General features: G+C 44.6%; 2 protein-coding genes across 3 annotated transcripts in view; both read right to left on the bottom strand.

The window, feature by feature from the left end:
- LOC127054257 (beta-microseminoprotein-like) overlaps positions 1–3,251 on the bottom strand; it is a 50,482-nt gene extending 47,231 nt beyond the window's left edge. Inside the window, exon 1 of one of the 2 annotated variants that reach the window (XM_050960331.1) lies at positions 2,747–3,251. The gene's annotated coding sequence lies outside the window, so the exon portion shown is untranslated. The remainder of the gene's footprint in view (positions 1–2,746) is intronic. The other variant, XM_050960332.1, reaches the window with a different exon arrangement.
- Positions 3,252–5,536: 2,285 nt separating this feature from the next.
- LOC127054283 (beta-microseminoprotein J1-like) lies at positions 5,537–17,124 on the bottom strand. The gene is made up of 5 exons (XM_050960366.1): positions 17,093–17,124; positions 16,704–16,822; positions 14,372–14,462; positions 9,385–9,490; positions 5,537–5,867 (listed from the first exon to the last, which is right to left on the bottom strand). The coding sequence occupies exons 1-5, from the start codon at positions 17,118–17,120 to the stop codon at positions 5,738–5,740; spliced, it is 474 nt and encodes a 157-aa protein (XP_050816323.1). The 5' UTR covers positions 17,121–17,124; the 3' UTR covers positions 5,537–5,737.
- Positions 17,125–18,249: the final 1,125 nt, after the last annotated feature.

The raw sequence follows: 18,249 nt of genomic DNA, 5'->3' as shown, positions 1-18,249 counted from the left end.
TTCCCTCCACCCAAAGTTGAAAAAATCAGGTTTCCTGATTGGTCCTCTGGTCAGGTGCTTCAGGTGAAAGAGACGTTAACCCTTAGCTATCTGTTTATGACACTTGCATCAAAATAATCAAGAAAAATCTTGTTACTTGTGAATAAATTCAAATGGGAAATCTGTTCCCCAGCATGCCAAATACCCAGTCATGAAGTCAGCTGCCTTTTCCACAGTAATCATGTTGAATGCTGTGCACCACTGGAAACCATTTAGAGTGTGGACAGATTGGATATTAAAGGCATGCTGCTAGAGAATCAAGCACTTAGCATGACAGATTTCTCTAGTGTAAACAAGGCCAAAAAGGTGTCCTTAGTTCTGGAGTTAAAAGGCAACATTTCACATGCACAACCACCTCAGGTGCCTAGGCTAGCAGTGATTAAAGGGCCATATGCTATTGTTTCTTTGACCTTCCATACCAAGTTCTCTCCAACCCGAATGCAAGTACAAGTCATTCATACAGTGCAGCAGGGTGGAGAGTTCGCAGACTGATTTATTATTCTAGAATCAGGTCCTTAATCCATCTTTTGAGGAACACTCACATGGCGCTGGCTTTCAGAATGTCACCGAGATGGACGTAAAGAGGAACACAGCAATTTGGCACATCAGTAGGCCTTAGAAGGTTCTAATGTGTCTAGCAAGACAAGGTGAGAGAGGTAATATCTTTTATTAGACCAGCTTCTGTTGGTGAGAGAGACAAGCTTTTGAGCTATACAGAACTCTTCCTCAGGTCTGGGAAAGGTACTCAAAGTGTCCCAGCTAAATATAAGCTTGAACAGATAGTTTAGCGCAAGTAGGTGGCACATATTCTAAGGAACCATTCAAGGTAAAGCGGCCTGTTAATACACTTGTCATAGGATAAAAAGGGGGATTAGTGGGTTACAAGTTGTTGTATTAAACCATAAATCCAGTGTCTTAAGCCCGTGATTTTTAGTGTCTAGCAAAGTTATGAATTAAAGCACCTGGGTTTGTCTTTTGTTGTGCAGGTTTCCTTTGAGGATGAAGACTGATTGGTCAGATATAGAGTGATCACTTTGTGAAAAGTTCTGACTGCTACCCACCTCCCCGAATGAAATGGCAATGTAAGAAATAGTTACAGAGCAAAAGGAGAGACATTCAAACTGAAAACAGGGTGGAGATAATTATAAATTCAGAGCAAAATCAGGCACCTGATGGAAAAGAATTTCATGTAAAAGTGATTTGAAATTGCAATAAATTATCATTTCTTCCTTGTCTGGGTTTCCTCTGCTGTTCCTGTAAATACAGGAACTTGGATTCTGCTTTTATTTAATAACCTATTTATTAAAAAAAAAATCACTTAAAATAGTGACACATCTTTTTCTTAGCATAGTAATCTGAAATGTCAAAAGGTAAGAGCTACCTCTGCATGAACAATCCATGAATCATATTTGAAAAGACCTCTCTAAGCTACAGTTAGAGTTTCTCGCGTTAGTGCTAGTGCTAATTTGCTGAACAAGAAATATTACAGGTGACATTAGCAATGTGTGGTTCCCACAGTCTGCAGAGCCTAGCTTGGCATGTTTTAATACTAGGTTACAGAATAGGTGACCGTTCACGGGAACTTTAACAACTTCCTAGGTTAGACAGAACTCTGCTGACATAGCATTGGAGATAGCGATGCTGTAGCTAAAGTTGATATGGTCCTTCCATTCTAAGGCGTCTCTTTTTTTATTTGTTCATAGCTTTTCAAAGTATTTTTGAACCAGCCAATATCCAGCTAAACCAAGGTTTGCTCTTGCTCCCTTATTCCATTACCATCTTCACCACTACAGCTGTTAGTAGCTGGTCTGCCCATCAGGTTTGAAACACTTATATTTGTTGTGCAGAGGCCTGAGCTTTAGGTTGTCCAAGGTAACAAAAACCCAACTCAGCCTGTTACATCAAACTATTCATAAAAGTTGTCGAAAGTTGAAACAGACTGGGACAACCTGAATTATTTAGGTTAAAGAACTGTGCTAAGGGAGCTTTAAGGGTCTGGGTAAAGTTATGGGTTGGGCATGACAATGAGCTAAAAGATTCTAGAAACCAGAAGAAATGTGTATCCTTGAACTCACCAAAATGTATTTCAATTGGCTAATGTTGCTGGAATGAGAGAGCCACCCGTTCTTGAATACTGTTGATCTGGGGCTCACGAAATCAGAGCATTGGGGTTGATGAACTGATCCATTAGAACTCTTTACATCAATGTGTAGAGAGTGATTCTAAATTTCTCTAGAATCAGAGACTTTTATAGCATTGGCTTCTCCCAGCAGTAAAAGATCACTTGGCAAAACACTCACTAAGTTGTATACACGCACAGTGTGAGAGAGAACCTAGCAACTCTCTTTTTTAATTTCATAGTCATGGTATAATTAAATTAACATGCATAGACTCTTATTCTCCTTAGACTCCTCTCAGTATTTGGTAAGAAATATACAAGTTGCACAACTAGTTCTGTAGCAGCTGGTAAGCTTTCACTAAGAAAATCTAAATCTATATTTTTAAAAGAGCAATGTGTACCTCCTATTTTTACCAGTGGAAAAATGTGTATTGACTTACCATTTCTACAAAGTGTGTCCCTCCTGCGTAGGTATCCAGCCTGTAGGATGCCGCTTTTGGCTGCAGTGAATTTTTATATAGTGCAAAGGCAAATGTGTTACAAAGTCAAACCTTGAGCAAACAGACCACATGGAAGCAGTTCACTTACCTATTAATACAGACTGACCTCACATATATAGGTGCTACTAAGATTTGGACAATTAATAACTGCGCAGCAGTCCCAGCTCTGTGCTCTGTGGTGATTGCTCATCATGCCAGGAAATGAGTCCTCCTCTCCTGTATGCAGAAGCAGAACAGGCTCTTCCTGCCTCCGCCTCTGCCCAACCTCTGCTTCTTACCTCTTCCTACATATAAGCTGGGTCATTCTTAATTACTGCACACAGCATCAGTCCTACTGAGGTGGAGTTGCTGCCAGGGGGGTTTCAGACCACCCAAAGTTCTCAGCAACAAGTATGGCAGCCTTCAAGGGAAATGGGGGGTGGCAAACCATTTCCCCTCTCTCCTCCATGACCGCTGGCAGAACAACTGCTCGTCTCACAGTGAGGGCACCATCACCCAAGGATTCAGTGCTGCTGCCAGTCACACCCTATTCCCCTGCCTGCAGCTAGCTTGGGACCATAAAATCCAATTAAGTCCTCCTGGGGCTGCATGGTTCTGTCCACATATCTGAAACTAAATGCATTCTCATTCCTTACCAGAACTATTTTGTGTAACTGTCCTGTCATCTAGCTGATGATCTCACATTACCAAGCCTCATCTGGCCAGATAGTGCAAGCCTAATATTAACTATCAGGATACCTCTTGGGATTGCCTCTTCTCACTTTGTAGGGCAGGCTGTGTTTGATGCTTTTCACTCTGTGGTGTGCAAATCATTTTCCAGGTAACATTCTGGTGTGATTCCAGTCTCTGGTGCGCAGCACGTTTTTCACGCACCTTTTCCTAAATGGAGAGTCCTGTTGCTAATAAAGTTAGATCACTTTTTTTTCACAAGGCAAGCAGGCCCATTCTATCAGAGCACTAATACAAATATAGGACTGGAGGGGACCTCAAGAGATCATCTACTCCATCCCCACTCCCTGTGCTGAAACAGGACCAAGTATACCAGACCACCCCAGATGGATGGCTAACCTGTTCTTAAAAACCTCCAATGACGGAGATGCCACAATCTCCCCAGGGAACCTATTCCAGTGCTTAACTAGCCTTAGAAAGGTTTTCCTATATCTATCCTGAATCTCCCTTGCTGCTAACTAAGCCAATTACTTCTTGTCCTACCTTCAGTGGACATGAACACTTGAGGTGTCCTCTTTATAACAACTTTTTATATATTTGAAGACTGTTGTCAGGTCCCTCCTTGGCTTTCTCTTCTCTAGATTAAGCACGCCCAGTTCTTTTCTCATAGGTCATGTTTCCTACACCCGTTTATCATTTTTGTTGCTCTTCTCTGGATCTCTCCAATTTATCCACATCTTTCCTAAAACCTCAGTACTCCAGCTGAGGTCTCAACAATGCTAAGTAAAGCAGGACAGTTACCTCCCGTGTCCTCTGTCCTCTTAATACACCCCAGAATGAAATTAGCCTTTTTTTGCAACAGCATCACACTGACTGATGTTCAATTTGTCATCTACTATAACACCCAGATCCTTTTCTGCAGTTCTACTGCCTAGCCGTGTATTCCCCATTTTTTAGTTGTGTATGATGTGACCTTACCTGCCAATAAATAGTTGAACTTTTAACTGCAGGGGGGGCAGACCGGCTCTGAGAGCAGGGTTCAGGAGAACATCACCAACATCTACCTGCAGTTGTACATTCCTCCCTCCAGCTCCTGGGATGATGTCTAAGTTAAGTGTACAGTTAGGATAATGGTTTGGCATCTTGCTGCTGTGGCAGTGCATGACTTGTTCATTTAGAATCTACCTACTATCCCAGGCACTTTTGTCACTAGTACTTAGGGACAGATCTGACATGTCAGTACACTTTCCAAGTCACTTTACCCACCCACATGGGGACTTTCCTAAGCCCAGAAGGACCATGTCCCACCACATGGGACAGGGACTTAGACTCATAGACTTTAAGGTCAGAAGGGACCATTATGATCTTCTAGTCTGACCTCCTGCTGCCTTCACCGTGCATGGATGGATTTTCTGGAACCCCACAGAGTGCTTTGCTTGGGGCTGCTGAAGGTGTCATGAGCACATTCTGCTGGCCAAAGTCACCCAGGCATCTAGACACTGCTGGAGGCCCTAGGGGCTGGGAACATTTATCTGTTGCCTCTGTCCCTCACTGTTTCCAGATTGGAGCCATGATGCAAACTCCGTTATTGTACTAGCCGAGAAATGGAGGCTGCCCTCCTGGCATGCCAAGGATCAGTGTGATCTCTTGGTGTGCAGCACTCTGCCTGCATTGAACAGTTTCCTGGCACAAAGCACAACCACCAGACGAACTGATCCTCACAGATGGGCACGCTCCTCTGCTGCCTCCTCATCCTGCACCTGCACACATCTGTTGCAGCAGTGTAGAACTGAGCTGCGGTGCCTAGGCTCCTGGATGCATGACATTCTCTTATTGGATACTTACCCAGATGAATGTGAGAGCAGGTGTGGAAGGCTTCCATCAGCGCTGTGCTGTGTTGTGGATATTGTAATGGGCTGCTGCTACTTACAGACCATTCACTGAGTCTGATCCAAAGAGTGCTATAGCATTGGACAACACAGACCATGCGTTCAAGGAGGGTTTGGGAAGGACAAACTTGTCCATCAAATATCCCCTGATCACTCGTGAACCTGCAGCTGCTTGAGTTCCCTGCTGGAAAGAAAGCAAATTCTCTTCCAGAGTCCTTTATAGCATGCATGCTTCCTCCGCATGTGTCCAGTGGTTCCAGCAACAGTGATGGCAAGGGAAAAGATTAAGAAGATTCTCTGACAAATCTTTGATGCTGTATCAGAGTTTATTTTAATCAAATGATCATCAGAAAAGAATTTTTACAAGACCTGTGCTCATAGCTCGATTATGCTACCGCAGATAGTAACAGAAACACCCTAGAATCAAATACAGTGCTGGTATTGCTTAAGGATGCTTAAAAACAACTGTGATCCAAAAGGATTTGCCCAGATGCCAAGCTTGATTCTGAATGGGTTTATTGTTAGCCCACATAACTATGGACCTCACAGAGCTTAGAGGGGTCAGCCTTCTCCACCACTTTGTAGCTACAGGTCTCCTCGTAGAATATACTTTCACATTTCTCTTTGTCGTAGTCAACAGGTCTGGTAACGCTGTCAGTGGGAAAGACAAAGCAAGCACAAGTGTGTGAGATATGTCAGGATACCACAGAGAGACAGAAAATGTGGGGTCTGACCCTCGACTTGGTTACTCTGGGTTTATGCCAGCGTCAATTCACTGAAGTTAGGGAACACTTACCCTGGAGTAGTGGACTGGAGAATTGGGCCCTTAATACCTGTTGTGCACCTATGTGCAGGCCAAGAGCTTTATCTATTGGTAAGTCAGAGTTATTAGAATCGTCACTGTGCTATGTGTCCTAGCTTAATGCTATTTCACGTTGCTTAGTGGAACTCAAATGGAGCTGCTCTACGTTCTACCTGACATTTGTCTTTTTATCGTCTCTCTGGCACATCAAGAGCAAAAGTTCATTTTATTTTATGACCCCTGCATACGAGTGTCATGTCTGGGCGAACCCACCCAATGTTAGGTTCTGACATTTGGAGCTTCCTTTGGAGGTTTGTGGGCAGTCGTCATTGCTATGAACACTGCCAAATTTCTGTGCCCCACTGAACAGGGGAAGGGAGCTAGTTACATGTATATACTGTACTTCACTGGGACTGTGTGAGGGTTAATCAGCAATTTAAAAATAAATCATAATAGGTGGTGGTTATTATTAGAGGTAGAACTGCAACTCTATGTGCCAGCACACTGAAATGAATTTAAGAGGGGCTTTTAGAAATGCCCTGTGTGGAAATGTATATTGGGTCTGATTAGACGTTTCAAATGGTTCATTTAGTGCAGTGTATTTTCTTGTTCCAAATTCTCATATATGTTGTTAAGAGTGTCCCTAAGGTGTATTGAAACAGGTGACCTGCAAAAACACTTAAAACATTCGCAGCTTCTCCGACAGCAGATTCTTCTACAGACAAGCATCTCTAGGGGACCTTCATTAGCTCCCAGTGAGACATGGACTACTGAAACTTTTTACTTTGAAAGAGTTACTGACCTAGAGGATGAGGGAAAGCAGTAGATGATATATACCTTCATTTTAGTGAGGCTTTTGACACAGTCCCATGTGATTCTCAAAAGCAAACTAGGAAAATGTAGCCTAGATGAAATTACTATAAGTTGGGTGCACAACTGGTTGAAACACCATACTCAAAGAGTAGTTATCAATAGTTTGCTGTCAAATGGGGAGGGCATGTCTATTGCAGTCCCACAGGGGGTCAGTTCTGGGTCCAGTACTGTTCGGTATTTTCATTAGTGACTTGGATAATGGAGTGGTGAGTATGCTTATAAAATTTGCAGATGACACCAACCTGGGAGTGGCTGCAAGCACTTTGAAGGACAGTTTTGGAATTCAAAAAGACTTTGACAAAATAGAGAATCACTCTGAAATCAACAACAGGAAATTCAATAAAGAAAAATGCAAAGTACTACACTTTTTAGAAGGAAAAATTCAGTGCACAGCTACAAAATGGGGAATAACTGGATAGGTGGTAGTAAGGCTGAAAAAGATTTGGGGGTTATAATAGATCACAAATTGAATATGAGCCACCAATGTGATGGAAAAAAGGCTAATATTCTGGCCTGTATTAAGAAGAGCGTTGTATGTAAGTCATCAAAGATAACTGTCCCTCCGTAGTCAGCACCGGAGAGGCCTCAGCAGGAGTAGTGTGTCCAGTTCTTGGTTCCACATTTTACAAAATACATAAGCAAACTGGAGAGAGTTCAGAAGAGAGCAACAAAAAATGATAAAAGGTTTAGGAAACCTGATCTATGAGGAAAGGATAAAAAAACCTGAGCATTTCTAAACTTGAGAAAAGAAGGCTGGGGGAGAGGGTGACCTGATAGTCTTCAGATACGTTAAGGGCTGTTATAAAGAGGACATTGATCAATTGTTTTCCATGTCCACTGAATGTAGGACAAGAAGTAATGGGCTTAATCTGCAGAAAGGAGCTTTAGGTTAGATATTAAGAAAAGCTTTCTAACTATATGGATAGTTAAGCTCTGGAATAGGCTTCCAAAGGAAGTTGTGGAAACTCTATCATTGGAAGTTGTTAAGAACAGGTTGCACAAACACATGCCAGGGATGATCTAGATTTACTTGGTCCTGCCTCATCATCAAATTCAGCCCTCTTTGTTATCTCAAGATCCCTTCTAGCCCTGCATAGAGGTTTTGAAGGCCTGGCTTGACAAAGCCCTGGCTGGGATGATTTAGTTGGGGTTGGTCCTGCTTTGAGCATAGGGTTGGACTAGATGACGTCCTGAGGTCTCTTCCAACCCTAATCTTCTATGATTCTATGCCCATAGCTCAAAAAGTTCTGGATCAAATTAGCTCAGATTAAATTTTACCTTTGGGCTGAGACCAAGCAAAGAATGTTACATGCGCGTGCACACACACAAGGAACATATTTCAAATGTGGGCAGTTAAAAATGGGTGGTGTGTGGAGTTAGAGTGGCAGTGCCTTCTCTATCTCAGCTTCAGCTACTGTGAACTCTACCATAGGATGTAAATTACTGTATGATGAGTAAGTTAGGGCGGTCTAGTAGTTGGAGAAGGGGACTGTTCATCTTCAGAGTGTTTGAAATCAAAATCGATGCACATTTTACACATGGGTCCATCTTTGAACCCAAATCTGAAATCTGAATCCCACTCAAATTTGGGGGAGGGAAGGAGGTTATAAATCTTACTCTCAATCCAAATTGTTGTGGCTTAAACCCACATTTCATTTATTTATTCTTTAGTATAATGACTTGTTGAGTCGATGTAACTGCAAAAATTTCTCTCGGGAGAGCTGTGCCTTTGGAGTATTTGAATTGAGTGTATAAAACCCATCCTACCATAGCCACTAAGGAGTTAACAGGTAGGCTAGCTACCTCCTGTGCTGCAGCCAATTGCTGGGACATTGACAACTGGAATAAGAAGGCAGCAGATAAAACAAGGAGTGGCTGCTAGAAAGGCTGGGAACTGTGGAGAGGAGACTTCTCAGCAAGCAGACTGGCAAGATGCTACAGCAAGAGTTGGACTTCCAGAATGAGACAGAGAGGGGTCTGGAGGGTGTAATCCTGTGGACAGGTGGAGCAGGTAGGAAGTAGCCCAGGGCAACAGCAAGGGAAGCAGCAAGGGATTGTAAGGAGCAGGTCCTAGCTGCTTAAACACAGAGTTCCTGGGCAGGAACCCTAGAGACAGGGCTGGGCCTAAGTTCCCTCAAAATGGAGATAGTAAAGCCTCCCAGACGAAGAGGGTGTAGGGCTGGGGCTGGGGCTGATGACCTTATACAGGGACACTGGACTGTTAGCCGGTGGGACTCTTTATTACCCTGGAAGGGAAGTAAGCTGGCTGGAGGGCTGGCGTGGTGAGGTGAGACGGACTGTTGCAGGGTCAAACAGCTGTCTGGTGGGGGAAACCTGATGCAGAGTTGCTGCAAAGGCACACAGGGCCACGAGGTGATAGACTGGCTGTGACATCATCCATGACAGCTTTGCATTCCCCCCTCCCCCAGAGGAATCTGAGCGTGTGGCCTGAACCCTGCAGAAAAAATTACTGTGCATTTATTTTATACTCACAGGCTACAGCACTGCATCCTTTCCTTGCTACAGCTACAGCTCTGGCAATCCTTCGTTGTCCATTTGGAGTTGAATTCATGTAGCACTCCGTTCTCATCAGTGCAGCCTGAAAGGACATAACCAACTTGCTGGTACATGCCAATCGTACAGTTAACTTAAAAATTGTTGATCAAATCTGGGTTTGAGCTTGGTATATTTAATATGAGGCTGGAGTGCAATTTCTTTGTCCTAAGTCTTATAAACTCTAAGCCTGCTAAGACCCATTCCCTGTCCAAAGGACGTAACAATCTAAACAAGAAGAGAAGACCAATGTAAGACCCTGGTCAATTCAGGGGACAGAGAGGATTGCAGTTGAGGAAGGATTGCTTGGAAAGCTAATTCTCCTCTCAGATCCCACTGAATCAAATTATTGGCACACATTTTTAAGGCCTGATCTAAAGCCCATTGAAGTCAATGGACAAACTCCTGTTGACTTCAATGGCCTTTGGTTCAATCCCTAGTACATTTCAAATTCTTGTGACTAACGCCCTGGCTTGGGACTCAGGAGAGAAGAGTTCAATTTCCAGCTCTTCCAGAGATTCCTTGTGTGACCCAAGGTAGGTCAAATAATTTCTCTCTGCCTCTGTTCCTTATTTGGAAAATGGGAATTACTTCATCACCGGGAGGTAATGTTTCATTTTTGGGTGAGTTTCCTTATCTTACAAGGGAGTTGTGAAGATAAATAGTGTTTGCAAAGCACTGAAATATTAGAATAATCGGACCCAGCTAGTAGAAATTTTTCTAACAGCTCTATCAATGTGTTTTTTGGATGGAAAAAAACACCTCAAAAGAATCAAAACTTTCCATGGGAAAAATTTAAACTTTGCCAAAAAAAAACCCACTGATTTTATTCCTCACCAAGCTGGGAAAAGCCAAATAGAAATGTTTTAGTTTTCCAAACCAAAATCTTTCATTAATGTCAAACTGACCCAAACCTGTGTCAGCCTTGAGCTTCCGCAGCGCCTCATGGGAGTTGTAGTTTGGATGTTCCTTTGAGCCAGGTGCCCCAGCTGGACTACATCTCCCATACTGTACCTTTGTGTTCCCATTGGTTGAATTGCTGCAGTGGTTCATGGCCATGATGCATCATGGGAGATGTGACCCAGCTGGGGAGACTGGACTACAGATAGAGGTTTGAGGCTCAGTAGTATCTCAGGAGGACACAGGTTAAGGCTGAACTAGATGAACTGAAGTGTTTTGATGTTTCTGAATCATTATCAACCAAATTTGTAATCTCAAACCTGAGTTTATCTGAAAAGACCTATTTTCCAAAAAACAATGTTGAGCGTGGCATTAATTATATTTCTGTCCTCTAATTCTTTTTTGATGGAATCACACATCAACTTTGTTGTTTTCCCTAGCACTTATGTTAGGGTAACTCTGCCTATAATTAAAAGGGTCATCTCACTTGCACTTTATGCATATTAGCACAGCACTTACACTCTTCCAGTCCTCTGGAATTTCCCCAGTATTCCAAGATTTATTAAAAATGGCTCAGATCTCCTCAGCCAACTCTCCTACAGCTCTTGGGTGCCTGTTATCTGGGCCTGCTAATCTTAAAACTTTTATCCCTAGCAGATGCTGTTTAACATTCTCCTTAGTTGTTGCTGTTTATCATTTGTATTACCATGGTGCTTACGCCATTGTGCTAGGTGCTGTACAAACACAGAAGAAAAAGATTGCCTCCATCCCAAAGAGCTTACAATCTAAGACAAGAGACAGCAGATACAGACAGCAGTATAAGGAAACAATGAGACAATATTGGTCAGCATGATAGGCAGTGGTCTCAGCACACCAGCACCCTAACCCAATGTCAAGTTTTTTCTAAGACTCATGGGAAAGGAGAGTTATGAGGAGGGGATTTGCAGGTGGATAATGAGGTAGCATTGTGGATGGTTTCAGGGAGCTCCTCCAAAGTGTGTGGGGCAGCATGGGAGTAAGACAAAGGGGCTTGTTTGCAAATTTAACAAGTGAGCAATAGAAGTTGACATAATGGACCAGTGGGAGTTGACATATTAATAAATAATGAGAGATGAGAGGTAGGGTGGGGACAAATCATGAATGACCTTGAAAGTAGTTCTTCCTCCTAGTAATACACCATCCTGCTTCTTTCCAAATACAGAACAGAAATGTGTATTTAACACCTTCTTTGTATCATTATCAGCAACTTTGCCATTTCATCTATTAATGAACCTGCACAATTGTTAGGATTTCTTTTGTTCCAGATGTAATTTAAAAAATGGCCCTGCCAGCAGTGGACACTTCCCTGATGTGTTTAGCTTTCCATATCAACTTTCTACAATACTTCCAATTTATATTGATTGCTAACTACTTCCCCTTTTTTCCAATTAGTTATATGCATATTTCTAATTGCTGCCTTCAGTTCTCCTTTTGACCAGGATTGGCTTTTTAATTAAAGTTATCACTTTTCACAATTATAAAAGTGTGGCTTACAGGCCATCCAATAAACCCTTCTTAAAACAATTCCTAATTTTCGTTCAAATTTTTCCTCAGAATCAATTTTGTTCATAATTTTCCTCAGCCCTAGGAAATTAGCCTTAGTTCTCATTGCTGTGTATCTTCCCTCCAACATACACACAGGACCAACACTTCCATTAGGTGACCCTAGGCGGTCGCCGAGGGCGCCAGGATTCAGGGGACGGCATTTTGTGCGCTCCCCATAGGGGCGCACGGGAGCTTCCGGTTCCGCTCCCGTCACGCCGCCAAAGAAGGACCTTCTGCCGACGTGCCATGGAAAACAGTGGCAGACAATTGAGCAGCTCAATGACTGCCGCTGTCGCTTGCAGCATTTCGGTGGAGGGTCCTTCTTCGGCGGTGTGATGGAAGAGGAACTGGAAGCTGCCACACGCCCCATGGGGAGTGCACAAAATGCGGCCCCCCGAATTGTGCCTCAGGCACCAGAAACCCTGGAACCACTACTGCACACACAGACACACCTCATACAAAAAACCCTGGAAACTATCCAACCACTGTTCTGGAAGCTCTCTCCCCATCACTTTGCAATGCAGCATGAATTGTCTTCTCCTTTTATGGGTCTAAATGTGTTCCTTCTTGACCCAGATAACATAAAATAGAAGGGTAAATGCCAATTAAAATGGGCTCTGACTGCATGCAATCAGATAAATGAACTCTAAGCTTGTTTACCAGATCAGATCCATTGGGGGCCATGTTTTCAAAGGTCCCGTTAGGACGTTCATTGACACCTTTATCCATGCATTTTCCTGCTACCTTAGAATGATACCTACTTTCAGTAAGCCCATGGACCTGCACAGGCAAGCTGAAAATTATGCCTGACAAGAGAGTGTTCAAGGCATGGCCATAGGCACAGCAGAGAGACTTTTTAAAAGGGGGCTTCAGAATGCGGTGCTGTCTGCTGTCTCTGTATGTGTTCAGGTGCACTGCTCAACCTGGTCCTGGTAGTCATGAGAGCAGCCAGCTTGCAACGTGGCAGGTCTTGGCGCTGCTGGAATGCACCCCTACACAGGCTGGACACAGTGCATTTTAGAACAGTGTTCACCACCAGTACACTGGGCAAAAGGTTTGTGCATGCTACAGCCTGGCTGATTCCGTGATGCAGGGTCACCCAGAGGATTCAGGGGGCCTAGGGTCTTCAGCGGTGGGGGGCCCCTGCTTTGGCGGTAATTCGGCAGCAGGGGCTCCTTCCGCTCTGGGACCTGCCGCCAAAGTGCCCTGAAGACCCGCGGCGGGGGCCCCCCGCCACCGAATTACCGCAGAAGACCCGGCACTTCGGCAGCAGGTCCCGCTTCGGTGGCAGGGGGTCCTTCCGCCACGGGCAGAAGGACCCCCTGCCGCCGAAGACCCAGAGTGGAAGAAGCTCCGGGGACCCGGGCCCCACGAGAGTTTTCCGGGACCCCCCGGAGCAAGTGAAGGACTTCACTCCAGGGGCCCAGAAAAACTCTAGTGGGGGCCCCTGTGGGGCCTGGGGTCTGGGGCAAATTGCCCCACTTGCTCCCCCCTCTGGGCGGCCCTGCCATGATGTCCCCAGTGCTCATGCATCTCTCATCTTCTCTTGCCTCTTCTCCCTTACCCACCAGGGTGCAAACACTTGTTGAACTGATTCTTGTTCTTGGGTGTCCCCCAAGAAAATTGCTAGCCTTCATCTCCCACTAGCCTCTTCTGAACTGCAGTGGAAGCCCTCCATTGGCTGTTGGGTCCTGAACCTTCCTGGTGCCATGACTGGCTTGTGTTTGGGTAAATTACCATAATCTCATCTCATCCAGTTCTGAAAATAAGAGCTGCACAACTCCCAGGAGCCAGCCCCTCACAGTCTTTGCCCACTTGTGCCTTTTATGAACAGATGTCCAGCTATTCCTTTGAAAATCTCTGTACAAACGCCACTTGTGCCCCAAAATCCATATGTGTAAGGGCTTTTTTGGTGGTGTAAAATTTCAGAAAACTATCCTGGAATGTGTAGTATCACTAACACTTCCCCAGTCCCCCTTTCTCTCATGGCCACAGTTTACCACCTTCTCCAACAGTAAATCTGTATTCATGACTCACCAGCCCCCCCACGTCCCTCCCCATCTTCCCTAGTTTCTTGTCCCTGGTTAGGTTTCAACAGACAGGTGCTAAATTTGGCAAACAACTCTGTTCTCAGTGAGGCGCATGGAGAAGGCCAGATTCCACACTGAGATCTGCCAAGGTAGTGCAAAGGGGCCAGAAATGGCTGCATATAGCCAACAGGGAATTGCCCTGGAATAGGGGAACTTTTTGCTGGCTTGCACCAGCCTCCTCCCTCCCCAGGGGACTGTGACACCTCTCCACCAGTGGCTACACTAGAGGGTTAGAGCAGCATCTCAGTTGCTCTGAGCTTTATTGGGGCAGTGGCCAATGAGCTCTCAGTTCCGTTATGTTCCCTCAGAAGAGCTTAGGCACAGACGAGAGTCCAGCCAGCAGGATTTCTTACCTTGTGCATCAGATTCAATTATTTTCAGCCAGCATTGTGCATCGCATAATGTCACTGAGACGACAATGATAAGGAGGCCCAACATCTGCATCTGTAAATGACAGATGAAGATTCATAGCTAAAAAATTGCTTTTTGGCATAGAAATAATCAGGACAAATCTCCTTATTGATTAATAAATTCACAGAGGGAAGCTACTCCTCAGCAAAGCGTTTAAGCATGTGCTTAATTTTAATTTAGCTTAATTAACCTGTTTAAGCTTATGGTTACTTGCTCTTTTGGATCAAAGCCTTAGAATCAGGTGGAGGCCTTTTCTACAGAGGTAGAAATCCCTGGGAGCAATTGTGGGTATGAACCTTATCTTCATATAATTAGTCCATTTATTATAGTGACATCCCATTCTGCCCAGCTTGAGAATTTAACTCCATGCACACTGTTTCTTTATTTAATTATGCCCGACCTTTCCTGACGCCCACACCATGACATCAACTTTCTGTGCTCTTCACTTCCACCTATTAATATTCCAGCAGTTGGCAACACTTCAGAATTCCCCATGGGATAGCACTTGACCATCTAATAAAAAGTATCAGACTGTACTGTTGTACTATAGGAATTATTTATACTGCATTAGGGTCAGAGAGAGCTCATTGCAGCCGGTCAAAGGAATAATAGCACACTGACACCTTGCCTAAAGGGTGTGTTCTTGCCATTTCTTTTCAGCCTGCCTATGCTGAGAGCATCATAGTCTGATGTAGTCATGCCTGAATGCCTTTCAGTTTAGTCCCAGGACTAGATATAACTTTTGGCCTGTCTATATTAGAGAAATTTAGCCCATTAGTCTTTGTTTGGCCCAGTCCCTGTATCAGCATTTTACTTCCTTTACAATCACAGTGAATCACGCCACCCTTGTACAAAAGCCGCTTGATTCTAAGCCTCTTTGCATCACTGAAGGTGGTGCAAAGGGGCCAGAAACTGGCTGTATACGAGCAGCAGAGAATTCCCTTGGCAACAGGCAAACTTTCTGCTGGGGAAAAGATGCTGCAGCCAATTCCTGCAGGAGCTTCCTCCCAACCCCAGTATAGGGCAAATATCAGGATGCTCACATCTGTCCTCCACTAGCGTGGATCTGACACCAGTGTCATAACTTGAGCAGCCCCTCAGTTGCTCTGAGCTTTGAGACTGATCCAAATCAGGGAGCCATAACCGGTTTCCTAGTGCTCCCTCTCCAGAGCTTGGACACAGAGAAGAATCCGACCCTGAGGCAGGATCTCTTATCCTGTGTGTCTGCATGAATTTAGAATTGTAATATCTATTGTTTTTTCCTCTTGTGTCTTTAATCATGAAGGCTGAATTTGATGGCCATTCAGGCTGAACTCCTCCTGGTTCCATTTTAGAAGTGGAAGGCTGGAGGGCTGAGTCACCTTTCATCACCTGAGTGAATTTAGTGCTGGTCAAACAAGGAATACATGTCCTCTGCTGAAATTGCAGAGAGTGACAATCAATGGTGCTTGTAGTGCAGACATTTTTCCACTAGGGGCTGCATTGAGACTAGACCTGGCCTAGTAAGTGACTGCAAACAATATTCTGCACAAATGTGGACGTTTTCCCCCACACAAACAGGTTTTGGTTTTTTTTAATTATTCCAGTAAAGACTCCCAGTTCAGTTCACACAGGCAGTAAACAGCCTTCAGGTGGTATTAGCCATTTGTGATTCCCGACTGCCCTGGGAGGGAGCGAAATCAGCGACCTGGAGAAGACTTCACCTGAGTCTTCACCACGTCTTTATGTAGAGCTGAACAAATGTACGTCTCTGATGTGACATGTCAGCTGCTGAGTTAGAGCCCAATGGTAACTGTTGTAAGTGAGCCTTATTTTAATATGTCTAGTCTACTAGGCATGTTTCAGGGAATCCTCAGTTGAATCACTGTGACTGCAGGCTGTGTCAACTAAAATTCTCACTGGAAGTCTGTGAGCGTATCGAAGCATGTCAAGGCTGCAGAGTTTGGCTCTTTGCTTTCATTTGTAATATGAGCTAATCACCCAGAAGCCTGCCTTTTAGATCCCTTTACATAAGACAGACTTTTACAGTGGTGGCAAAAAAAAACAACCCTGAACGCTGAGTCTCTCTCTCACAGCACCTGTCAGTTTTCTTTTAAATTCATTGTCATTTTATAATTGATTTAAACTTGAAATCCTCTCAGATAAGGAAATACACAAGTCAGACAAGAAGTTCTGTGCAACTGGGAAGCTTTCCCTAAGAAAATCCAAAATCTGTACTTTAAAATTGCAATGTGTCCCTCTTGTTCTTACAGGAGGAAAGATGTGTTGACTCACCATTCTTCCAGAGTGTCTTTCTTCCAAAGCACACATCCAGCCTGAGTAACGCCTTCGTTTGCAGTGAATTATCGTGTAGCACGGAGAGTCTAGAGACGGATGTCTTACAAAGCCAAGCCCTGCACACACAAACCACACAAAAGCAGCTCGGTTGCCTATTATACAAAGACCTCACATATATAGGCATCACTAAGATTTGGCCAATGTTTAACAAGAAGGTTTGGTTCAGAGTAGCACCAGTGGACTGGTCCTGCCCCTTCTCGGTGGCTGCAGAGCCCAGATGTAGTGGAATTGGTGCAGATGGCAACAATATCTAGGGGTTCCTCTTGACAATACAAAACAGAACAAGCTTGAGCCTCCACCCAGCAATCTGGGAAAAGTAAACCCACCTCTTGGCGCCTCTAAGAGGCAATGCATCCCACTGGCGAGCACTGAACCTGTGTATAACAAAAGAAAATGTTTAGTACAATGGAAAGGGAATCCAGCATTAATGTGGGTAAACACTCCAACCATGACTCAACAACGTGTAACCATAAGCAAACGCCCACCCTACAGTACGTTGGGCAGTATCCTTTGCCTCAGTTTCCCACCTTGCACTGTGAAAATCCCTTCAACACAGCACACCCCTTTCCCTGCGCTGCTCCCCACCCACAGCTGATTGTCCTTGATCAGTGAATCCCAAGTGCAGAGGTGGGTTCACCCCACTACCCTGGAAAAAGCAGGGAAAGCTCATTAAGCAGTGATTCCACTGCTACCACCACCTCTGCAAGTGGCTCTCTTTTGCTACTACTCAGCTCCGCTACTGTCTCAACCACTGCTGGTTTCACTGCTTAGCCTAGCTCTTAGTGATTTCTTGGGTAGTATGGAACCTCACTGCTAGTGCAGCCCCTACATTGTCTTTCACTGCAACACTGTCTTTCCCCCACCTCCTCTCTCCTCCGCCCCACCAGACCTAAGGCTTAATGCCTAGACCTGCTTGTCAGTGATTTCAGCTCTGGTAACAGCTGAACAGAAACAAGGATCTCAGGTGAGTCCAATCAGCTCTGTCTATAAGTACTGGAGAGGGGAGGGTCAAAGGATGTCTACTACTCTTTAAGCAGAAGCTCCACTGACTATGCAGGAACATCTGTCCCCATCCCCTTGACTTTCACTGGGATTTGGCACCTCTACCTCCTTAGCAAGTGAGGTTCAGTTGAGGTTGCATCCATGCAAATATGGGCTGCTCCTGAAGTCTCTTCCCCCAGTTCGTCACTAGATGTCAGGGGAAAGTTCATTTGGTCCTGCTAATAACTGCTGTATTCGTGTCCCATTACCCATGAACATGATGCCAAGCCAATGTCATGCCAGCCAATGAACAGAGGCCACTGAGTTACAACATCTAGTGCCGTGGTATAGGAGTTACAAAGTGTGGCTGTGCTGTGTCCCCATCTAACAGGGCTGATCCTGAACCCCAGGCGCTGGTATTTGATAGGGAGGTACCGACCTGAGCTGTACTGATCATGCCTGCCCTGCCTGTCTGTGCATGCAGCGTTGATTTAAACTCCAA

This window comes from Gopherus flavomarginatus, chromosome 6, assembly GCF_025201925.1.
Source record: "Gopherus flavomarginatus isolate rGopFla2 chromosome 6, rGopFla2.mat.asm, whole genome shotgun sequence".
Lineage (NCBI taxonomy): Eukaryota > Metazoa > Chordata > Testudines > Testudinidae > Gopherus > Gopherus flavomarginatus.
Note: the sequence above shows the minus strand (reverse complement) of the source record. Positions and strands in the feature narration are given on the sequence as shown.